Source organism: Hyperolius riggenbachi, chromosome 4, assembly GCF_040937935.1.
Source record: "Hyperolius riggenbachi isolate aHypRig1 chromosome 4, aHypRig1.pri, whole genome shotgun sequence".
Taxonomy (NCBI): Eukaryota; Metazoa; Chordata; class Amphibia; order Anura; family Hyperoliidae; genus Hyperolius; species Hyperolius riggenbachi.
The window spans coordinates 78,037,702-78,061,660 of record NC_090649.1 but is presented as its reverse complement, the minus strand read 5'-3'; the positions used below and the strand labels follow the sequence as shown (position 1 = coordinate 78,061,660).

The 23,959-nt window shown below is 43.8% G+C and overlaps 1 protein-coding gene across 7 annotated transcripts in view; it reads right to left on the bottom strand.

Moving 5' to 3' along the window:
* Window positions 1-23,959, bottom strand: part of KLHL29 (kelch like family member 29) — a 1,379,660-nt gene that overhangs the window by 698,057 nt on the left and 657,644 nt on the right. For all 7 annotated transcript variants that reach the window (XM_068280223.1, XM_068280220.1, XM_068280224.1 and 4 more), the window contains one exon: window positions 20,805-21,122. In XM_068280223.1, the coding sequence (XP_068136324.1) occupies window positions 20,805-21,122 (318 nt within the window). The remainder of the gene's footprint in view (window positions 1-20,804; window positions 21,123-23,959) is intronic.

Below are 23,959 nucleotides of genomic sequence, written 5' to 3'. Positions count from 1 at the left end.
TCCTGTCTGTGAACCTTGTTGCATTGTGGGAAATAGCTGTTTACAGCTGTTTCCAACTGCCAAAAAAACATGCAGCAGCTACATCACCTGCCAACAGTAAAAATGTCACCATGTAATAAATGTCAGAATGTAAATCAGGGATTTAAAATATTTTACAATGGGCAAACACTGACTAAATCAATTATAAATAATTATGGAAAAATGAAGCACTTGTTTTATCACTGTAAGGATCCCTCCTGTAGCGTATTCTGTCCGTTGCAGTGGAGCTGCAAAGGGACAGTTCTGGCTTATCTGCTTGCATTTGGTTGTGCATTTGCAAGGGGTCTCATTGTCATTTGCAATCGCTCTGCAGTTCTGGGCAGCTCAGGATGCTGTCATCATTCCACCAATCGCTTGTTGCAGCTGAGCTGCGGCCAGATAGCCCTGAATTTGCTGCATACATGTTACATAATATTGCATGTATTTCTTATGGGGGTCCTTTGCATTCACAGCCAGCTTGCAAATGGTAATCAAGCCAGCTCAGGATTGAGTGATTACCATTCAGCTGTGTGGAGATTAGCATACCTGCATCCATTGGCTGAAGCCAGCATAAAGGTCTGCCTCCCATTTTATACCCCGCCCGTCATAGTGGTCAGTACGCTGATCTACTGGGCACCTTGTTACTCTGTATAGTTATGTTATTGTTGTTCTATGTGACCTTATTACTTGTGCTTTAGCTAGTTCTTAATAAATATATATGCAAACTTGTTAATATATATTTATCCGTTAGTTGAGCTGTTTTGTTATTTTTCTTATCATTGTGTATTGCCTAGTTCCATGCTTGATGGACGTTTGCTGCATCAGAGGTGGGTCAGTGAAGTCCATTATCCTGATAGCTTGGATTCTGCCATTGGTGACTGTAGTATTCCTGCTACTCTAGTTTCTGGGAACATAACTATAGGCTGCAGTTGCTATTAGTTATGTTCTATCCTGTAATCTTGCCTGGGTGGATGCTTGCTGGTGACTGTTGTTAGCCTGCTTACTCTGCTTCTGTGGACATGACTGTGAGCTGCGGTTGCTACTAGTTACGCTCCAATCTATAATCCTGTCTTGTACCTGTCTGAAAGCTTGCTATCGCTAAGGCAGCGCAAAATCGCACTGCGCTGCCATTGTGTTTTATTTGTAGCGATATCGGAAGCCCAGAGCTGCAGTTGCTCTGGGCAGCCCTCTTCCATTATCCAGCTCTTAGCCTTGTTGTGCTGGGTGGTCAGAAAGTATGACCCCCTAGCATTACAATTACATTATTTTTACTGGAGTTCCTATTTAAATACTACAGTGCCCTACAGGATACCCAAGTAGCTCATGGTAACCCAGAACCACTAGGAAAGTATAGGGGCTAAAAGAGACCAAAAAGCCCTCTTGCTAAAAAGCTAAGTAAAATTTAGCCTCAGGTCAGGTGTCCTTTAAATCTAGGAAGTGAATTACAAGCTTGAGACTAACTCACAGACACGACACAGAAGTAATGTGCTCTGCTCAAAAGAGCTTACACTCTATTCTTACGTTCATTCTTTACACAGCGTGCTACCAGATAGCTCAGGTCTAAATAAAAATAGCCTGAAGCTGTAAAGCCTGTCTGCACAGACGATATCTAGCTCACAATTGGCCCCTTGGAAAGGTTACAAAGCAGTAGAAATGTTTATGTGGCCTCTGGAGGAGGAATATATGCGTTGCCACAAAAGCCAGTAGTGCCATTAAGGCGGTGAGGTACATAAGCACTTAAGATTCTTTTGTAGCAGAGCAAAAAAAATCCCATTCTTTACATCAGCTCGACTCCTCAAACCTCAAGACGTGGAAACTGCGGCAGTAACTTCCAGCGGGAGCGGAGCACTCTGCATCGGAGTACTTGTCTTTCCAGCCCAGATTTACCAAGAATACCACAAGACTATAAGGAAATGAGTGCTAAAGTCAACAGTGTCTCGATGACATTTCAAAACGAGAATGTGGCTCAGGGTTACTGGCAAGAAAATGAACAATATGGAAAATAAAAAGACTACTAATCTTCACTTCAACAGTACTAACAAAAAAGAAAAGGTTTCAAGATGCACTCTACGCAAGGTTGTATGACGCAGGAGATGTCGGTCTGCATACATGGCGGCTGTAAGAAGAACTCACAGATAGAGGTCTGTCATTGAGAGATGCTACACTCTGTCTCTAGATGCAAATTCTTCCCTGTCTGGGATACGCATTAATCCCGGTATGTAAAGTGTATGAGCGCTCACACATGTAGGGCAGTTTTACTTTCCAGTGGTTTAATTCAGAATCAGAATCATTTTATTTTTGCCAAGCATGACTGGGCTGTGACCAAAACTGGATTTTGTACAGGACTCCAGAAGGAGATAGGATATTTATCAATAACAATGACCAGCATGAAAACCCTTAAAGGGAACCAAGCGCCCTTTTTTTTCTGCAGTTTGTCCTGGTTTCTAATAACTATAGAAGCTGCCATGTTCTGCCCTCTGCTTCCAACTGCCCATTACTTATTGAGAGGAAGGTGTGAAAATAGCATCTGTGGCTTCTGTAAACTCTTTAAAGGGCCTTTATCACGAAAATCTTAAAATGTTACATATTTAAGCATATACAATTAAGAAGTATGCTTCTTCCAGGGTACAATGAGCCATAAATTACTTTTCTTCTTTGTTGTCATTTACAGTAGGTAGTAGAAATCTGACAGGTTTTGGACTAGCCCATCTCCTCATGGGGGGGGGGGGGGTTCTCAGGGATTTCCTTATTTTCAAAATGCCCTTAGTGAATGGCAGTTGCTTCATCCAACTGCCAAACAAGTGTAAAAAAAAGTGATCAGGGAGGCTGGCCAGCATCTTGATATAAATCTTTTTCAGGGAGTGTCCTCATAAAGAATAAAGGCCATGCTGAGAATCCCCTATGGAGAGATGCAGTGTTCTCCCCAGAGCCAAATAGGTGGGCGCGCCGCCCGGGTAAGGTTACACCCCCGCCCGGCTGCCAACACGTGGCTGTAATTGAAGTCCGGACTGTTCTGCTCCTCTGCGTCATAAATCCCCGCCGGCTGACAGCACGTGCCTATGAATAGTGAAGCCAATGCTGTTCTGCTCCTGCTCCTCAGTGTACGATTTCTCGTTGAGCTCGTACAGTCACTGAATTAGCATGGACTGGACTGGGCGGGACATTTACATCCTCATCAGGCAGCCTCTGAGTTCCCAGGATTGTCAGAAAGCCAGTCAGTGAGTGAAGCTGCGGGTGGGGGAATGGGATTCTGGAGAGGAATGTTGTGTGCCTGCAGCTCCTGTGTGAGTTTGTGTGAGAGCAGCCCCGCTGTCCCCCTCACCCCCTCCATTGTGAAACTGTTCTCTGGAAGCAGCCAGGGAGACAGCTGTAAAGCCATTAAGCCAGAACTTCTCCCTACCCCCCTCCTGGCAGAACTGATAAGGACCTGGGGCTTTCAGAGTTGAGACTGCAGGGTCCTAATGCTGACCTGCTAAAGTAAAGGTGCCCATACATCTAGCGATGATGGGCAGATTCAATCAAGAGACAAATCTCTCTCTGATCAAATCTGATTAGAGAGAGATCTGTTGGGTACCCATACACTCCAGGTTGATTCCCGATTGATTTCAGCTTGAAATCTCTCAGGAATCATCCGAATCCTCCGCCTCGCCCCCCCCCCCCCCCCCCCGACTGTCCCCAGAGGAGCTCACACTCTAATCCCTACCGATAGTCATAGTCTAATGTCCCTACCATATTATTATTATGTATTTATATAGCACTGACATCTTCTGCAGCACTTTACAGAGTGCATAGTCATGCCACTGACTTTCCTCAGAGGAGCTCATAGCTCCGCATAAGCCACGCCCACATTCAGTTGCATGGTAACACCCATTTTTTTGCGCTGGCCCTTCATTCCCCTGGTCGCTCCCCACCCGGCTACTTTTTCATGCCACCCGGCTGGAAAAAAATTCTGGGGAGAACACTGAGATGGACTAGCCCAAAATCTGTTGGTAATGTCAGATTTCTACTACTTACTGTAAATGCCAGCAACATAGGATAAAAGTAATTTACGGCTCATTTTACTCAGGAAGAAACGTACTTCTTATTTGTATGTGTTTAAATTTGAAGATTTTCATGACAGATCTGTTTAAAACATAGTGTCCAATCTCTACACCCCCCCCCCCCCCCACTGAAAACGTTTGTTTGTTCCCTGCTAATGTGTGCAATAAAATAATTACATCAGTCCTTATCTGCTTGAGATTGCTGCAGTCGGGGCAGGATACAGAAGCAGGAGGAAGTAGGATAATAAAGGCCTCGTCTAAACTTTTAAATGTAAAAAGATGAGGTAAAATTTACCGTACTTTCCGCCGTATAAGACGCACTTTTTCTCCCCAAAAAATGGGGTGAAAAAGTCCCTGCGTCTTATACGGCAAAGGCAGGGAATCCCCGACTTCCCGAACGCCCGCCGATGCAAACCGCCGCCACATCGGGGATTCCCTGCCTGTGTGCGGTGTCCTGTCTCCTCCCCCATGGTCCTCCTGTCCCCTGCATGTGTCAGCGGCTCCCCGCCCCCTCCCCTTGCGTTGTGTGGCCATGGTCCCCCTGTCCCCTGCGTGTGTCCGCCCCCTCCCCTTGCGTTGTGTGGCCATAGTGCCCCTGTCCCCTGCATGTGTCCGCTCCCTCCCCTTGCGTTGTCTGGCCCCCCCGGGTGTTTATCGGCAGCTGCTTACCTCAGCCATCATGCCCGCGTGGACTGCAGACCTCCTTCTTCTATGTGCGGCTTCCTCTAGTGCCGGCTTCTAATGACGCGTCATCGATGACGCGTCATCGATGACGCGTCATTAGAAGCCGGCATTAGTGGAAGCCGCACACAGAAGCCGGAAGTTTGCAGTCCACGCGGGCATGATGGCTGAGGTAAGCAGCTGCCGATAAATACCCGGGGGGGGCCACACAACGCAAGGGCAGGGGGCGGACACACGCAGGGGACAGGGGGACCATGGCCACACAACGCAAGGGGAGGGGGCGGACACACGCAGGTGACAGGGGGACCATGGCCACACAACGCAAGGGGAGGGGGCGGGGAGCCGCTGACACATGCAGGGGACAGGAGGACCATGGGGGAGGAAAGACATAGGGGGTGACATGGAAGTGACAGGAGGAGACGTGGACTTCGGGGGAGACAGCAGGAGACATGGTCTGGGTGACAGGAGGACACATGGGCTGACAGGAGGAGACATGGAGGAGGAGACAGGAGGACCATATGGGAGACAGCAGGAGACATGGTGGGGGTGACAGGAGGACACATGGGCTGACAGGAGGACCATGGGCTGACAGGAGGACCATGGGGTGACAGGAGGAGACATGGGGGTGACAGGAGGAGACATGGGGGTGACAGGAGGACCATGGGGTGACAGGAGGACCATGGGGGAGACATGGAGGGAGTGGCAGGAGTATGCATGGGGGTGAGAGGAGGACCATGGGGTGGGGGCATGAGGATGCATGGGGGAAACATAAGACCAGGTGGAGACATGGTGGGGGTGACAGAAGGACACTGGGGGAGACAGGAGGACACATGGGGAGACATGGAGGATACAGAAGGACATATGGGAGAGACATGGGGAGACATAAGGACACATGGGGGACACAGGAGGATACCATTTGAGGTATAACTTCTACAAGGCGCTCCTGGAATATGGACGCACCAGGTTTAGTATTTTTTTCTTGTTTTTGCCCTTTAAACCTGGGTGCGTCTTATATTCCGGAGCGTCTTATACGGCGCGAAATACGGTAAGTGTTTTTTTAATAATGAGCCATATTGTTGGCATGCATGTTTAATGTGCTACTGAGATGCCCTGGGTGCTAAAATAGTGCTTGGTTCAATGTAAGGGGGCAATGCAGGTGGAGGGTGTGAGGAGAGTTCAAAGGGTTGACAGCCGAGGGGAAAGATGAACTTCATAATCTTCACACCCATAACACATGTAGCTACAAAGACACCTGTTTTGAAGGCTGGACGCCTTAATTGGAGGAAATGAAATCATAGTTGGGCCCCCTTACAGCTCTGGGCCCCCTGCGGTCACAGGGGCTGCTCACCTGTAGTTACGCCCCTAGTGTTTTTCAATGTGTATAGTGTGAACGAGGCCTTCTCTGCACCACTTCTGTTTGTTATGCGGGTGAAGACGGGAGGGCCTAGAGAGGAAAAAAAGGAAACCATGTGAACACCTGCAAACACAGACGCTGCATGGATGGTGTCCTGGGACTTTAGTGTTACAATGCACTATGCCACTGCCCAAGTGTCTCTAGCACTGCCGCTACACAGAAATAGCGGAGTTCTACACTGTTCAGTGCATGATAAGACATTTAACCCTTCACACACTCTCCCCAACGTGTACATCAAAGCCATGTGCGCACCTCTTACCACTCTGCTCTGCCTGTAACTAGAACAAATTAACAAACAAACAAAGTTTTCAAAATTATTTTCTTTAACTTTTTTTTATAGACACTAGAGCGAGTGGAGTGGAGGAAGAGGATGCATTTTACACACCGAATAGTGAGAAATAGAACTGGAAGATAAAATTCTGCTGAGCTGCAGCTGCAGTGCTGGTCCCCAAAACGTATTCTCTCAACAACACAGGGATGAGGTGGGTGGGATCATGTCTGGTGCCCCTCCCAACTCCACTCTGACTGCCTCACATGATTGATAATAGGATAGGAGTCTGGATGGAATGTAGACTGCTGTTCAACCAGCAAACCAGCATTTGGCTTTGGCACAGGAAGACAGAAGCACACAGAGCCAACCAGGTTATACGCTAAATGGGCAATGTTACAAAATTCTGCAAATTGGAAATTGTACGTTTCACATAACATGATGAAAAACACAAGCCTATTCTGCTGTGAGATGCAGCCTTCCTTTCTGTACAGAGCTGGAAAAGAACAGTAAGTTGTTTTCACTGCGATTGAGCAATCATTGTGTGCTATAGGTTATTTTAAACTGGCTACATATCAGATAGCTGATGGAACATATGCTGTGTGTGGATGGCGTATTATTACCATACCCCGTCATTACGCACGCATAGCTGCTGTTCTCCTCCAGTATTATTCCATATGTCAGCAGCGGTTTGTATTGGAAAATAATATTCACCCCATAGAAAACAATACGTATTTTGCTTATTTGTGTAACGCCAACACTCGATCTCAAGTCTCTGCAGACTGGAATGTCTTCATGCAACCTTCCACTTAGGTCCCCTATGGTTGCCTTACAGTGCATCACTGCAGCCTAGCGACATGCCAGCCAGCCAGCCGTCTGATAGGTGGAGACTGGAAAGCAGTATAAATAGAAGATAAACAACATTCAAAAGGCAGGCAATAGAAATACCCGACTGCACGGGCTGCACTAATAACATGGAAGTATGAAAACTGCTCACTAACATTGCAATTACAATACACTGGGCAGCATGATGGTGTAGTGTTCGCACAGTTGCCTAGCTTAGATAGGTGGAATTCTCCTCCCAAAGCATTCTGGGACACCAGGTATTAGTTTCACTGGCTTTTCTAAGAAACAAACATTCTGCAGTGATGCACCTGACAGGGCTAAAGATGTCCCCAAGTGGGATACATTTCAGAATATAAATCAGGGTGAGGAAAGATTTTACAATGGACAGACACCGACTAAATAATAAATACAGCCTCATCTACACGGTACAATTTTCCATCAGATAGATGGATCTATTAGATAGATCTAATAAGAAATTGCATTGTGTGCAGATGTCCAAATAGTTTCAGATCAATTTTGCGATAGATTTTGCTTTGATAAGTACCCAAAATCTAACGCAATCCGTTTTGGACTGGTTGGAAATGATCCATCTAACAGATCCGATCGGATGGAAAATCGTACCGTGTAGATGAGGCTTAATTTGCAGTGTTCCCCAACCCTGTCTTCAAGGCCCACCAATGGTGCATGTTTTGTGGAAATCCACACAGGTAATCAGCTCTGCTGAGACACTAATTACATCTGTGCATGTTTGTGGTTTCCTGCAAAACATGCACTGTTGGTGGTACTTGAGGACAGGGTTGGGGAACTCTGCTCTAAAGCCATTTTTTTCATCTCAGCTTAAATGTTAGGTTTGTGAAGTGTTTTCTTGCTTGCTGAAAGGCATAGGATAAATTGGGACCAATTCTACAGATGGAACCCCAACGCTGGTGAATTGGCTTAGCACAAAAAGCTACAGTCTATTTTGGAAGCTAAGATCCTCTATTACTGCAAAGATGGTTAATGATTGCAACTAAAGCTAATGATTGTATGTAAAGTGACCACTCTCCTCAGCACCGGCTTTTGCCTTAAACAAAATCTAAGGGCTGGTTCACACGTGGCAATTTTTGAGCACTTTGCTGATCGCCGGGGACACTGCTACTAATGTATCCCTATGGATGCATTCACACTGCAGCATTTGTGATTTAGATCAATCACAAACGCGCTACATGCAGCGTTTCAGGGGTGATTGTGCTGTGATTCTCGTTCTATTGAAGGGAATCACAAGCGCAAATTGCACTGAATCACGAGGTTTTTGCCGTGATCGATTGCTAGCGGCGCCCCAAGCATCGAGTGTGAACTAGTTCTAAGTATACAGTAGAGATGCCTCACGTGATAACTTTTGAACTGACCAGCAAATCATTCTGGAACCTAATTGTCCACAGTGGCTGCAGTTATCTGTGATCAGAGTTCACATATATCTGGATACCTGAAGGATTTGTTGCGATTCGGTCACGCCTTCCACAACCTCAGATCAAAAGGATCCAATAGCTTGACCATCCCCGACTAAAAACCCTCGGAGCCAGAGCTTTCTGTCATGCTGCCCCTGTCCTGTGGAACACCTTACCAAACTTAATCAAGACAGCTCCAACCCTGGACACGTTAAAATCAGAACGGAAAAGCCACCTGTATAGTCTGGCATTTATGATCACACAACTTTTTCCCGTGTACACATCACTATGTACTGATCAGAGACAAGCTTATGCGCTTTGGGTCCACAGAGAGAAAAGTGCTTTACAAATATTTAGTTGTTGTTGTTGCTATTGAGTTAATTACCATATTCAGTTGCTAGAAAAAAAAAACGGTCCATTTGTGAGAAATACAATTTTGGATTTTTAGCGATCGTTCTACGCTCATAATCCTGTGAAATTAACCAATCAGTGGAGCTCCATAAAAAGCCCTAGCAGACGGGCTGAGCTGATTGACAGGCGAGCATTCTGCAGGCCCGGGGTGACTGCTTTACCGGCAGACCTGGCTTGTTTATTTGGAATGGGAGCACAGGCCTGACAGGCGTAATGTACCCAGGATGGAGTCAGAAGGTTGGAAGTAACGTTCATGTCTCTCGGAGCTGAAGAAAGAGTGCAGACGTGTCATCACTTTGGGAGCGCAGCGCACCATCCTGGCTGAGTGATTGACGCTTTGATTGCTGCAAAATGCCACAATTTAGATACAATTTAACTGTGTAGTAGGCGTTATACGAACTATTCTGAGTGTTACTTGCACTTTAGCAACTTACTGTTTTCTGTGACATGTAGTTTTTTGTTTTTTTTTTTACTTTTAACTTTATTAGGATGCATTTATAGCTACACTTACGACAAATAAAAAAATAACACATTTCTAAAGCGTGTTGATGTGTTAGAAGTTTGAAGGGGCCGCTCTCATAGAGAGATATAGGCAGCAATCTACTGCACTGCACTGGACAGCAAGGCAATAGCTAAGGAGCTGGGGGCCCCGATGCAAGTTTTACATTGGGGCCCCCTAAGCACTCTATACATAGCAATTGATACGGCGCACCAAAACCTGCCAATAGCAACTACAGAGTCAGAGGTGCAAGAAGGGGATGGGGACAGCTTGTTAATGATTACCACAATTCAAAGTATCTATAGAAGTGATTATTATGAGCACAGGACCAATAGAGAGCTAATACTGTAGTTGAGGAAGGGCCCTTCGGGGTCCGATGCGGTCACAACCTCTGCAACCCCTATTGCTACGCCCCTGCCTGTATCTGGCACAGATGGGGATTGCCTGATGCTGGATATACATGTGCTTGCTGGGGGAGTTAGTTAGGGTTGCCAGGTGTCCGGTTTTAGACCGGACAGTCCGGTTTTTGGCCGCTGTGTCCTGTCCAAAAAGGCATGTTAAACCGGACAATTAAGATGTCCGGTTTTATGCAGTGGCGTCCGGGGGCGGCCGGAGGCGTATGAACAATTACTCACCTGATTTCCGCGTTCCAAGCGTGGAGCGCAGCGTCATGACGTCACAGGTCTCCGTCTTCAATGCCGCCCACTGTGCTTCCTGATTAGCGGAAGCACAGTGGGCGGCATTGGAGGCGGAGACCTGAACGTCATGACGCTGGGAACGCGGAGATTAGGTGAGTAATTGTCTATACGCCTCCGGCCGCCCCGCACTTGTCGCCGCTATTCTGGAGGGGGAGAGAGAGGCAGAAGGAGGGGTCCCAGGTGAGGGAGGGGGGGGGATATTTCCCCCCTCCCCACCGCTGCCTCCAGAGCCCCTCCATCTAGCCCTGCTTCTCCCTCCTGGGGCACCTACACTGGGGGGAACTGTACTAGCTATACTGGGGGCAGCTATACTGGGGGCAACTAAACTAGCTATACAGGGGGCAACTATACCAGCTATACTGGGGGCAGCTATACTGGGGGCAAATAAACTAGCTATACTGGGGGCAACTATACCAGCTATACTGGGGGCAGCTATACTGGGGGCAACTAAACTAGCTATACTGGGGGCAACTAAACTAGCTATACTGGGGGCAACTATACCAGCTATAGTGGGGGCAACTATACTAGCTATACTGGGGGCAACTATACTAGCTATACTGGGGGCAGCTAAACTAGCTATACTGGGGGGCAACTACACTAGCTATACTGGGGGCGACTAAACTAGCTATACTGGGGGCGACTAAACTAGCTATACTGGGGGCGACTAAACTAGCTATACTGGGGGCAACTAAACCAGCTAAATCATTCAATCTCGCCTGAGCCCGCTGCTTACTATACTTTACACTTGAATTCATACTATTTTACAACGCAATTTATACTGTTATACTGTTATATTTGTTATATTTGCTCAAAATGTGTACATACATGTATGCGCAGATTAATATTTTTACTTTATGCCTATGTATGTCCACTTTATTGTTCTCAATAAAAAATTTTGGTGGGAAAAAAAAATTTTTTTTAAAACTTCCTGCAAGAAATCGACCACTTCACTGTGCAAAAACGCCATAAATGCATTGCATTATTTGCATAGTTTTCCAGTTTTGTAATAGTTTTCTGCTCTGTCTCTTATTATGTGCATTTACTGGTGAAAAGCGGTCTCTTATTATGTGCATTTACTGGTGAAAAGTGGTCTCTTATGTGCATGTACTGGTGAGGACAGTTAGTGACATGGCTATGTACTCTGTAATGTGCTGCAGAAGATGTCAGTGCGATATAAATACTGTAAAAAACATTTTTTAAAAAGCCCATTGCTTAGCCCCACTCTACATAAAAGTGTGCTTCTGACTCCGCCCCTAACTCCACCCCCTGTCCGGTTTTCTCCATCAGCCGACCTGGCAACCCTAGAGTTAGTGCTTTTTCTGCCGGTTGCTCATGAGCCAAGAACATGTATCCAGTATCAGGCAATCCCCACCTGTGCTGCATACAGGGGATTTTGCTGTACTTTAAGGTGAGGGTGGGGCTGGGGGGGAGGGGTTGTTGTTGTGTTTTGATGTGCTTAGTCTGCCAGTTGCTCATGCAATCACCAAGCACACGTATCCGGCATCAGGCAATCCCCGCCTTACCATTTTGACAAGGTAAACAACTAGCAGTATAAAAGTCACATTTAGGAGCATATTTAACATCAGCTTACCGAACACATCATCAGGAATGGATTTGCACAGTAACACATGTTCCCCAGTCCCAATGCACCATATGGTATATGTACCCCCGGCCCCTGTAGACCACCAATATTATGGTTGGGAGGGGTTCAGAATGGGGCATTATAATTAGAGGCTATTTGTAAAAGAATGACATACAATGACAATACAGTACTTCTGACATTTCAAGAACACCAGGGGCATAGCAATTGGGGTTGCAGAGGTAGCCACCGCATCGGGGCCTTGTGCCAGAGGTGCTCCAAAGGGCCCTCTCTCAACTACAGTATTAGCTCTCTATTGGTTCTGTGGTCATAATAATCACTTGTATAGATACTTTGAATAGGGTAATTATTAACAAACTTCCCCATCCCCTACACCTCAGACGCTGTAATTGCCTTTGGCAGGTTTTGGTGCCCCGTATCAATTGCTATGTATAGAGTGCTTGGGGGGGCCCCATTGTAAAACTTGCATCGGGCCCACAACTCCTAAGCTACGCCACTGAGGAACACACTCCCTTCCTCAGAGGACAAGGCAGCCTGAGTATTCCCCTGATGAAGGGAATGATGCTCCCAAAACTTCAGGAGTGTTGAATTGTCCCTGTATGTCATTCTTCCAGAGCTGGATCATCCACAGGGTAAGCCTAGGCAGTTGCCTAGGGCTCGGAGAGAGTGTAGGGGCCTGGTGGATGCTGGCTCCCACAAAATCTTACTAAAGAAGCCAGGTGATCATCAGCAGTGGGCAAAACCTGCTATCTTGCCTAGGGCCCCATTTTATCCTAATCCAATTCTGCATGTTTCCATGTATGACCCCTATTTATTTATTTTTTTCTTTTGTGAGCCCCTCCTTTGCCATACTATTGCAGTTCCTTAGGGGGTATGTAGGTGCCAACATGTTCCTTATTTATTTTTTCAGAAAATTAGGACTGCAAGACCTCGTTCACACTAGGGAAGTTGCTGTGCACTTTGCTTGGTGCAACTTTTTCCATGGATTCTAAAGTAACAAGTTCACATTTGTGCGCTTTGTTACTGTCCATTTGAGAAACGTGATGTTACATGCATTTCTGTGCGTTGCGTTGTGAAGCATTCAGTAATGCACTTTGGAGATGCGTTTTCTACCCCTAATTAAAAAAAAATTCAAATGAAAACAAATCTTTATTGACACCTGCTGTATCAAATAAGCAAAAGATGCTGAACACAAATGTGTGTTTAAGCGCATGTAAATGCATGGGTCCACTTAAAGAGACACTGAAGTGAAAAATAAATATGATATAATGAATTGGTTGTGTAGTATGGATAATTACTAGAACATTAGTAGCAAAGGAAATATTCTCTTTTTTTTTCAGTTATATAGTTTTTTGGGTTTTTTTTATAACATAGTTACATAGTTATTTTGGTTGAAAAAAGACATACGTCCATCGAGTGAAACCAGTACATAACATAGCATCATTCTCTAATATTTGCAGTTTACACACTACTCGGCCTTCTAAATCATTTTACAGAGCAGCACAGTGAACTGTTGAACCCTTCTCTGCAGAGAAAACAAACTACAATGACTGACAGTTGAGATAACAAGCTTCAGAAGACAGAGTTTTCTGGGACTTTGAAAGTCATGGAGCTCAATGGCTCTTTTGCACAAATAACAACTGGAGTTTCTTAACTCTTCATGTACTGGAAACAATATTAGACTCATGTCTCTGCTCCTAATGTTTTATTTCTTAGCTTTACTACACATACAGCTAATCATTATATCATAATTTATTTTTCGCTTCAGTGTCTATTTAAAAAAAGCACAACGCACTGAAACACGTTATGAAACGCACATAAACACATGCATTTTTTTTTAATCATGCGCTTAAATACGTTTCTGAACGCACCCAATGTGATATTTTCTTATAACAAAAAAATGGATGTATATATATATTGTGTGAGATTTGAGCAAAAGGACTGAAAAGCAGAAGCCACTGTACAGCAGTAGGTCACACGTGTATACGGTATATATGCCTAGACAGGCACTCCAGTAATAACTATATGCGACAAATACATTCATGGTGAATGCTGCTGGTGGCAACAGTTCACTATCACACATCAAGGCTGCTGACTGATGAAATGAGAAAATGGTTCAATACAAATAACCAGCTGACAGTTGACCTGGCTTCTAGATATTTAATTTTGCTTTTTTCATGTAATGTCACCCATGCCTTCAACTGAACAAATGGAAACTAGCTATTCACACTAGACGGATAAACTCACGGTAACAATATAGCCAGGATCTACATAAACAGCTTACTGTAGCACATAATGCATCATACACACAAACTCCTTTACAATATGTCACAGGTAAAGACATTATAATTCACTTTAACCTGCCACAAACTGATATCTGTGATCATCTACATGTCATCAGCGCAATAGTCAACTGCAGCTCGTTTAAAGTGAACCCGAGGAGAGAGTGATATGGAGGCTGCCATATTTATTTTCTATTAAAGGAAATCCGAAATGACATGTGACAAGATGAGATAGACATGTGTATGTACAGTGCCTAGCACACAAATAACTAGGCTGTGTTCCTTTTTTTCTTTCTCTGCCTGAAAGAGTTAAATATCAGGTATGTAAGTAGCTGACTCAGTCATGACTCAGACAGGAAGTGACTACAGTGTGACCCTTACTGATAAGAAATTCCAATTATAAAACACTTTCCTAGCAGAAAATGGCTTCTGAGAGCAAGAAAGAGGTAAAAAGGGGAATTTCTTATCAGTGAGGATCACAATGTAGTCACTTCCTGTCTGAGTCAGGACCGAGCCAGCCACTTACATACCTGATATTTAACTCTTTCAGGCAGAGAAAGAACAAAAGGAACACAGCATAGTTATTTGTGTGCTAGGCACTGTTCATACACATGTCTATCTCATCATGTCCCATGTCAGTTCGGGTATCCTTTAACCACTTTACCCCCACGCGTACGGATTTCTCCGCCCCTTTTTTCCCTCCTAAAAAACCAGGGACGGAGAAATCCGTACCTTCCGCGCTACCGCCGTTGTCCGCGCTCCCGCCGCTCGTGCGCGCGCACCCGCCGCTCGTGCACGCCGCCGCCCGCTCGCCCGGAGATCAATGTACGGGAAAATCCATTCCCGTTCGTTGATCTAAGCCCCCACAATGATCTGTTGCTTCTTTCAGAAACAGCGAGATCATTGTGAGTCTCCCAGCCGCCTACTGCTTCCTGTAAGCGTCCTTCCGGACGCTTACAGGTCGCATGTAAACAAACACTCTGTGGCCATCTTGTGGCCAAATAGTAAACTACACCCTAAAAGCATTTTACATATACAAACATTACATTTACACAATAAATTAACTCATTACCTCCCACACTCCCCAATTTTTTATTTTTTTTTTGTAAGTAAAAAAAAAAAAATACAATAAAAAAAAAACATAAATAGTTACCTTAGGGACTGAACTTTTTAAATATTTATGTCAAGAGGGTATAACACTGTTACTTTATAAACTGCGGGCTTGTAATTAGGGATGGATGCAAAACTGAAAAAAATGCACCTTTATTTCCAAATAAAATATTGTCGCCAAACATTGTGATAGGGACATAATTTAAATGGTTTTATAACTGGGACAAATGGTTAAATACATTTCATGGGTTTTAATTACAGTAGCATGCTTTATTTAAAAACCATAATGGCCGAAAACTGAAAAGTAATAATTTTTTCCCACATTTTTTCCTATTTTCCCATTAAAACACATTTAGAATAAAATAATTCTTGGCATAATGTCCCACCTAAAGAAAGCCTATTTGGTGGCGAAAAAAACAAGATATAGTTCATTTCATTGGGATAAGTAATCATAAAGTTATAGACGAATTAATGGAAGGAGCGCTGAAAGGTGAAAATTGCTCTGGTGTTCAAGGGGTAAAACCCCTCAGTGGTGAAGTGGTTAAAATATTTAAACATTTCAAAAGTTGTTTAAACAGTACAGCCACAAGACTAATAGCACAAAACCTACAAAGGTAACAAGCTCCAACATAACAATCTAGCTTCACACTTGAAGGCACTATTTTGTTCTCAAACAGCAGCCGGGACTGATTTTAGACAGACATACCAGGGAGATGCCTGGAGTGACACCTGTTGAAGAGGGCACCACAGAGCTATTCTATATTGTATGGGGGTTCAAAGATTTGGTGAGGTGTATCTAGCCTAGTAATAATTTATGTATCCTTTGCAGACTTATTTTGAGAAATAACATAATTTCTGTACCTCATTTATTAATTTGTTAACAACCCAGAGGGCAGCCATTTTGTCTTGCAACCAACAACACAGCCATAACATATGGACTTAACCTCCTGGGGGATACAATTATATCGCCCAGGAGGTGGCGCAGCACTATTTTTAAAAAAAATTTATTTTTTAAATCATGTAGCGAGCCCAGGGCTCGCTACATGATAGCCGCTGTGCAGCGGCATCCCTCCACCCCGTCCGATCGCCTCCGGCATACAAAGCAAACAGGAAATCCCGTTCAGAACGGGATTTCCTGTTTGGCTTCCCCCGTCGCCATGGCGACGATCGGGATGACGTCATCGACGTCGTGACGTCAGAGGGAGTCTCAATCCACCCCTCAGCGCTGCCTGGCACTGATTGGCCAGGCTGCGCAGGGGGTCTTGGGGGGGGGGGAGCGGCACGGCACGGCGAGTAGCGGCGAATCAGCGCGGAGCGGCGGCGATCGGTATATACACGCAGCTAGCAAAGTGCTAGCTGCGTGCAACAAAAAAAAAATTATGCAAATCGGCCCACCAGGGCCTGAGAAAACCTCTGTGGCGGCTTACCCCGAGCTCAGCTCGGGATTATCCCCCAGAGGGTTAAATAAGAAAATTCAAATGAATTGCGAGATCAAATCTTCACTTGCAATGAAAAAGAAGAATCAGTGGGATGGATTAATCAAGACCGATGCAAAGAAAACAGGTACAAAAGTGGAGAAGGTTCCAATATAAGGGATTTTGATTGGTCGCTTAGCATTTGCTCTACTTTTGCCGTAATTTTACTTATGCTTGTTTTGATAAACCTACCAGACTGGACTTCGCTTGGGAGAAAAATAGAACTGCATTAATTAAGAAAATTATGTTAATGTTTGAAAATAAAAACTTGGCTAATAAAGTATTCTGAGCCGGTTCTCGAAGCTCTATCTTCAAGGTTGACAGCCAGACATATTGCAGAAAAAGAGGGACATCTGTCGGATTTTGTTATGTTTTCACAAATTAAAAAAAAAGTTCATCCAACAGTATGGCCACCCCCACAGTGTGCAAATGACTGGGAATATCAAACTGACAACAAATCACTCAATACTGTTTTCTGATGACAGTAGATCCCCTACAATTTTCTCTTGCAGAAGACTTGGATCCTTTGTTGGTATTTTTGCTGCCTACAGATTTACCCTCTGTTTCTGCTGCAGGTTTTGTTTACCCAATCAGGGAAGGGTTAGGACAGGATCCTTTTTGGCTGAGCGAGCCATAAACGCCACATATTTTAAAATGTAATTTTGTGGGAGCCATACAGTATGTTTCAAACTGGGACAGTGTGCATGTGCAGCAGAGGGCTCACGTCCCTGTTGCCATGGTGATATGTATACAGTTGATCCTCTGGGCAGCGGAAGTGTCAGACACGTCTTCAGCTTCTCTTGGTTTCAGCAACATCAGCAATTTCCCAGAGAGTCAGTCAGGAGAATACTGACTAACAGCTTATACAATTAGCTGGCTGACTTGGGGGTTGATTCACTTTGTAGGACAAGATCCCCGCACTTTGGCCGAATAGGCTGCTTGTCAAGTGACAGACAGCCTATTGGGCCAATCAAAGTGTGGGGATCTCGTCCTACAAAGTCACTGGACCTGACAGGGGCAATTGGAGCAGCCGTTAGTTTTGGGGGAGCGTGAGTATGTTAGTAGTGCACACTACAGCAGTAGTGTGCCTACTTTGAAAATGTTACTTGTGCTGCCACACTAAGCTGCGTTGGTTAAGCAGTGTAGCTTAGTGAATCAACCCCTACTAATTTGTATGTAAGCCAGATGTAGCCATCAAAAGACCCACATCTGGCTCCTGATCCATAGGTTCCCTACCCCTGGGTTAGGATATCTTCTTTCACTATGGACTGTTTATTTCCACAAAGACAGAAATAACATTCTGGCAGGGTTTCTAAGGCATTGTCACCCTGCGGTTCATTCCCATTTGTGTCTGTTAGGCTTGGTTCACACATAAAAGGTGCCCAACCCTGTCCTGTCATTGTATGACATTTGGCATGAGTTTTGTATGAGTTTTCTATGGCTTGGTTCACACACAAAATGTGTACATTTCTGGTCCAGCCTAGTCCTGTCAATTTTGTATCAGTTTTCTATGGGCGTGTTCACACATAAAAGGCGTACGGTTCTAATCCTGTCAGTCACAACTGATGCCTAACTGACAGGACTAGACCGTGCCGGAAATGTACAGGTTTATGTGTTAACCAAGCCTTACAGAGATTTACCTTATTTCATGTAGCCAGGAAGTGGGGTAAACTATTCTCAAATGAGGCTAAAACAGTAAAAAAAAACCTATGCAGAATTCCGTAGCTCCAGTCACACAGAAAATGATACGCCAACAAGCAAAGCAAGTGTGGGGAAAACTGACCAGTTATCCAGAGTGTGTTAATTCCTTGGGCGGTGCGTAATTATTCCCTTCAACTTCCTCATGAACCAAAATTTGCATGTTACGTAAATTCTCTTTATAATGGTTTCATAATTCTTTCTAGTGACAGGAAAATTTGATCTAGTAATTAGATTAAATGCACAGAGAGTAGAAAGTTTAGCAGACAAGTTAAGGCTGGTTTGTGAAGAATAAGACAAAATGCCCCTTATTCAATTCCCTTTTTCTCCTAAGATTTCTCCAAGAAAATATTTTTTAATCTTCTGTTTTAAATAACTTTTCAGCACTCTGCAGTTGGAAAAATACCAAAAACTAGGTGAAAAAATACTGTCAAAATTGTTTGGAGTATTTTCATGCTTGCTGGTGGCTTAAAAAGTTATTGTATCAATAAGATGTGAAAATATCTCCTAGGAGAAAGAGTGAACTGAATAAGGGCCAATGGCTGTTCTTTTGTTTGCAGCCAAAATAATATCTTCAGTCATGGAGCACTAGCAGTAATTCAGCCAAAAAGCTCTCTAGACAATAGTCCTAACAGTCCAAACTCCACCCAATAAATACATACATACATTAAGCTAGAGTTTTCCTATAACATGAGATTGTTACCAGGTTAGTCCTTCCAAAGCTCTAATTTCAGTTATGAGTAAATGTTGGATTGATGATTGATTAGTGAGTAACCCGATGACTTCTATCTCTGTAGGACAAAGATGGAAAGATTGCTGCACCTCAGTACCCAGCTCCTCTCACCTGCTCTGGGATTTTGTGGTTCTCTTAAAACCGTTTGACTGAAGGCACAAGTGCTTTGAACGACTGGTAGCCACACACATCAAGGCCTCCATCCCAGCAAATCTAGATCAACACCAGTTTGCTTACCGAACAAATAGATCGACTGAGGATGCCATCTGTGTAGCTCCCCATGCTGCCCTCTCACACCTGGAAAAGCCTAACTCCTATGTTAGAATGCTCTTTGTTGACTACAGCTCAGCATTTAACACCATTGTACCTAGCCAGCTCACCAACAAACTCCATGCACTAGGTCTTGCTCCCTCCATATGTACTTGGTTATTGGACTTCCTTACTAATCGCCCTCAAACTGTCAGACTAGGAAAACAGACATCCTCCACCCTTACCCTGAGCACTGGCGTGCCACAGGGCGGTGTATTAAGCCCTCTCCTCTATGCACTTTTCACCCATGACTGCCAGCCTATCCATACCGCAAACGTAATTGTTAAGTTTGCAGATGATACGACTGTCATTGGGCTTATATCAGACAATGAGGAAGCTGCATACAGAGAAGAAGTTAAGAACCTGACTGCACGGTGCGACATTAACAACCTGTTATTAAATACAAAGACGACCAAAGAAATTATTCTGGACTTTAGGACCACCAAAAAGACTACTCACCTACCGCTAATGATCAATGCAGAGGCTGTGGAGAGAGTTTCCAGCTTCAAATTTTTGGGAGTCACCATCGCAGAGAACCTGTCCTGGGCTGACAATGCTTTAGCTCTAACTGGCAAAGCACAACAACGCCTCTACTTTCTGAGAAAACTAAGGAGCGCTAACCTCCCACAGAAGCTGCTGGTTAATTTCTACAGATGCACTATAGAAAGCGTTCTGACCAATTGCATGACGGCCTGGTACAACAGCTGCACGAAGGCTACTAGAGAAGACCTGCAGCGAGTTGTTAAAACAGCAGAAGCCATTATTGGCACTGAACTACCATCACTGGAACTTTTGTATAATACCCGCAGCTTGAGAAGGGCCAAAAACATTATCAAGGACAACACTCATCCTGGAAATGCCTTGTTTGAGCTCCTTCCATCAGGTAAATGTTTTAGATCAATCCGCACACACACAAACAGACTGAAAGGCAGCTTTTTCCCATCCGCCATAAACTTGATGAACTCTGAATCCTCTCTGAAATAATTAACACTGTGTACAAATTGTTTAAACATCTGTAATACCTGGCATACTTGTATAATTTCTTCTCTTCCTTGTTACTATCACTATGTTCCCTATATGCACCGTGGGGTTGTCATGAAAAGTAATTTTGTTGTGTTACACAATGACAATAAAGTGAATTGAATTGAAGTGAATTGAATTACTGCCCTAGATTTCAAAAGAAATTCAATTCAGAAGAATTCCGTGACAAATGAAATACTATTTTTGGATTGATTTCCTCTTCCAACAAATACAACCGTGCATCGCAATGCAATAGTTCAGAAAAAAGGTCTTACCTTGGACGCAGGAGCGGCAGCTGGATGACTGCCATTACTGGTCACAGCATCGCTGCCAACTGTCGTAGCGGTGGTAGATGTTGGCGTAGGAAGACGGGATGGTACAATTGGCAGAGGCAGCAGTCCAGGCCTGTTATTGCCATTTCCATTGACCGTACCGTTGACATTACTCGTGTTCACGTGATTGCCATTGGAAGTCCACTCCCACCTCTCCCAACCTCCACAGAAGTCCCTCTCAAAACGACTATGCCGCGACATCTTCCAAATAAAGTCGTGGGCAGCTTCTTCTCTCTTCAATCCGTCTTCAGCAAAGAGCCCCTGGAACAATACAAAATAAGGATTGTGAACACATAAACAAGCCACACAATTAACATCAGTTATAGGTGAATTCCATACAATGCCGTAATTGATGTGAATTCCCAGCACGCTGGCTGAGTATAAAAGGGGAAAGAAATCATTGACTTTACTCTATAAATGGGTAATTATCGTAAGGTAAAAGTTTGCTCTTTGAAAAGTGGCAAAGAAAAAAGTTCACAAAGCAACTTGGACAAGCTCCTGCTGTTTTCATTTAGTAAAATAATAAATCCTAAACCAATTTCTCTTTGGCTGTCTTTTTCTGTGAATTGTAAACGACTAGATTAACGGCGTCGCCTGTGCCGAGAGACAAAGGAGTCCATGATAGAGCCTCGGATAAATTTAGTAAATACAATTAGGGAATGGATTGGCTTCCTTAATGTAACAGAGGGGCATTCAGCGCTATAATACGGTAATGACTCGCTTTTGTTATCTCTGTGAGGTGGTCATTAGCCCTCAGTACACCGCCTATATTTAATCATTCCCCAAGCTACTGCGCTGTTCATTTAAAATTAATGGTGAGGCAAGACATCTGGTTAATCTTAGGTACTTCCTTTTTTTGCCACAAAAAGAATACATAAAATAGAACAATAGTTTTTTAAAACACACAAAAGGTTTTAAACAAAAAACAAAACATTTAACCACTTCGGAACGAAAGCAATGTTCACATATCAGTTCCCATTCATTCGCCAATAACTTTATTACTACTTATCACACCCACATGATCTATATATTTTTTTTTTCAGGACAAATTAGGCTTTTAATGTGTGACAATGTTGTTTAGTATCTATTTTCTATGCATTTTAAAGGGAAAATAAGGTAAACAATAGAAAAAAAAATCACTATTTCTCCATTTACATCTACAGTGATGTGAAAAACTATTTGCCCTCTTCCTGATTTCTTATTCTTTTGCATGTTTGTCACACTCAAATGTTTCTGCTCATCAAAAACCGTTAACTATTAGTCAAAGATAACATAATTGAACACAAAATGCAGTTTTAAATGATGGTTTTTATTATTTAGTTATTTTTGCACGCGCTTCACCACTTCTCTGGAATCCCCTCCCACAACACATCCGTCACTCGCCAACCTTTGTTACTTTTAAACGCTCTCTAAAAACTCATTTGTTCCGACAAGCATATGCGCTACCCTAGGCCACTTCCCTTTGTCCTAAGGCCAAATTGCACTCCTACTAGGCATCCTAAAACATACTGCCTTTATATATTTTATCGTATACTACCCCTCTTCTTGTTTCCCCCCATTCCCTTTAGATTGTAAGCTCGCAAGGGCAGGGCTCTCTCCCCTTTTGTGTCTTGGAAATCATTATACATTTTATTCATCATGTTACTTTTATCACTGTCATTACCACTTCTGTATTTTGTATTCTGTATGCTGTATCATTTGTTGTATTTTGTCACTAATTATGTATCTTGTATATTAGTGTACACCACTGTCTGTATTATGTACCCCATGTTTGTTTCTTACTTTGTACAGCGCCACGGAATATGTTGACGCTTTATAAATCAATAATAATAATAATAATAATAATTGAGTGAGAAAAAAAACTCCAAATCTACATGGTCCTGTGTAAAAAAATGATTGACCCCCTTGGGAAAAAATAACTTAACTGTGGTTTATCACACCTGAGTTCAATTTCTGTAGTCACCCCCAAGCCTGATTACTGCCACACTTGTTTCAATCAAGAAATCACTTAAATAAGAACTATCTGACACAGAGAAGTAGACCAAAAGCACCTCAAAAGCTAGACATCATGCCAAGATCCAAAGAAATTCAGGAACAAATGAGAATAAAAGTAATTGAGATCTATCAGTCTGGTAAAGGTTATAAAGCCATTTCTAAAGCTTTGGGACTCCAGCGAACCACAGTGAGAGCCATTACCCACAAATGGCAAAAATATGGAACAGTGATAAACCTTCCCAGGAGTGGCCGGCCGACCAAAATTACCCCAAGAGCGCAGAGAAAACTCATCCGAGAGGCCACAAAAGACCCCAGGACAACATCTAAAGAACTGCAGGCCTCACTTGCCTCAATTAAGGTCAGTGTTCAGGACTCCACCATAAGAAAGAGACTGGGCAAAAATGGGCTGCATGGCAGATATCCAAGGCGCAAACCACTTTTAAGCAAAAAGAACATTAAGGTTAGTCTCAATTTTGCTAAAAAACATCTCAATGATTGCCAAGACTTCTGGGAAAATACCTTGTGGACCGACGAGACAAAAGTTGAACTTTTTGGAAGGTGTGTGTCCCGTTACATCTGGCGTAGATGTAACACAGCATTTCAGCAAAAGAACATCATACCAACAGTAAAATATGGTGGTGGTAGTGTGATGGTCTGGGGTTGTTTTGCTGCTTCAGGACCTGGAAGGCTTGCAGTGATAGATGGAACCATGAATTCTACTGTCTACCAAAAAATCCTGAAGGAGAATGTCCGGCCATCTGTTCGTCAACTCAAGCTGCAGTGATCTTGGGTGCTGCAGCAGGACAATGACCCAAAACACAGCAGCAAATCCACCTCTGAATGGCTGAAGAAAAACAAAATAAAGACTTTGGAGTGGCCTAGTCAAAGTCCTGACCTGAATCCTATTGAGATGTTGTGGCATGACCTTAAAAAGGTGGTTCATGCTGGAAAACCCTCAAATAAAGCTGAATTACAACAATTCTGCAAAGATGAGTGGGCCAAAATTCTTCCAGAGCACTGTAAAAGACTCGTTGCAAGTTATCGCAAACGCTTTATTGCAGTAATTGCTGCTAAGGGTGGCCCAACCAGTTATTAGGTTCAGG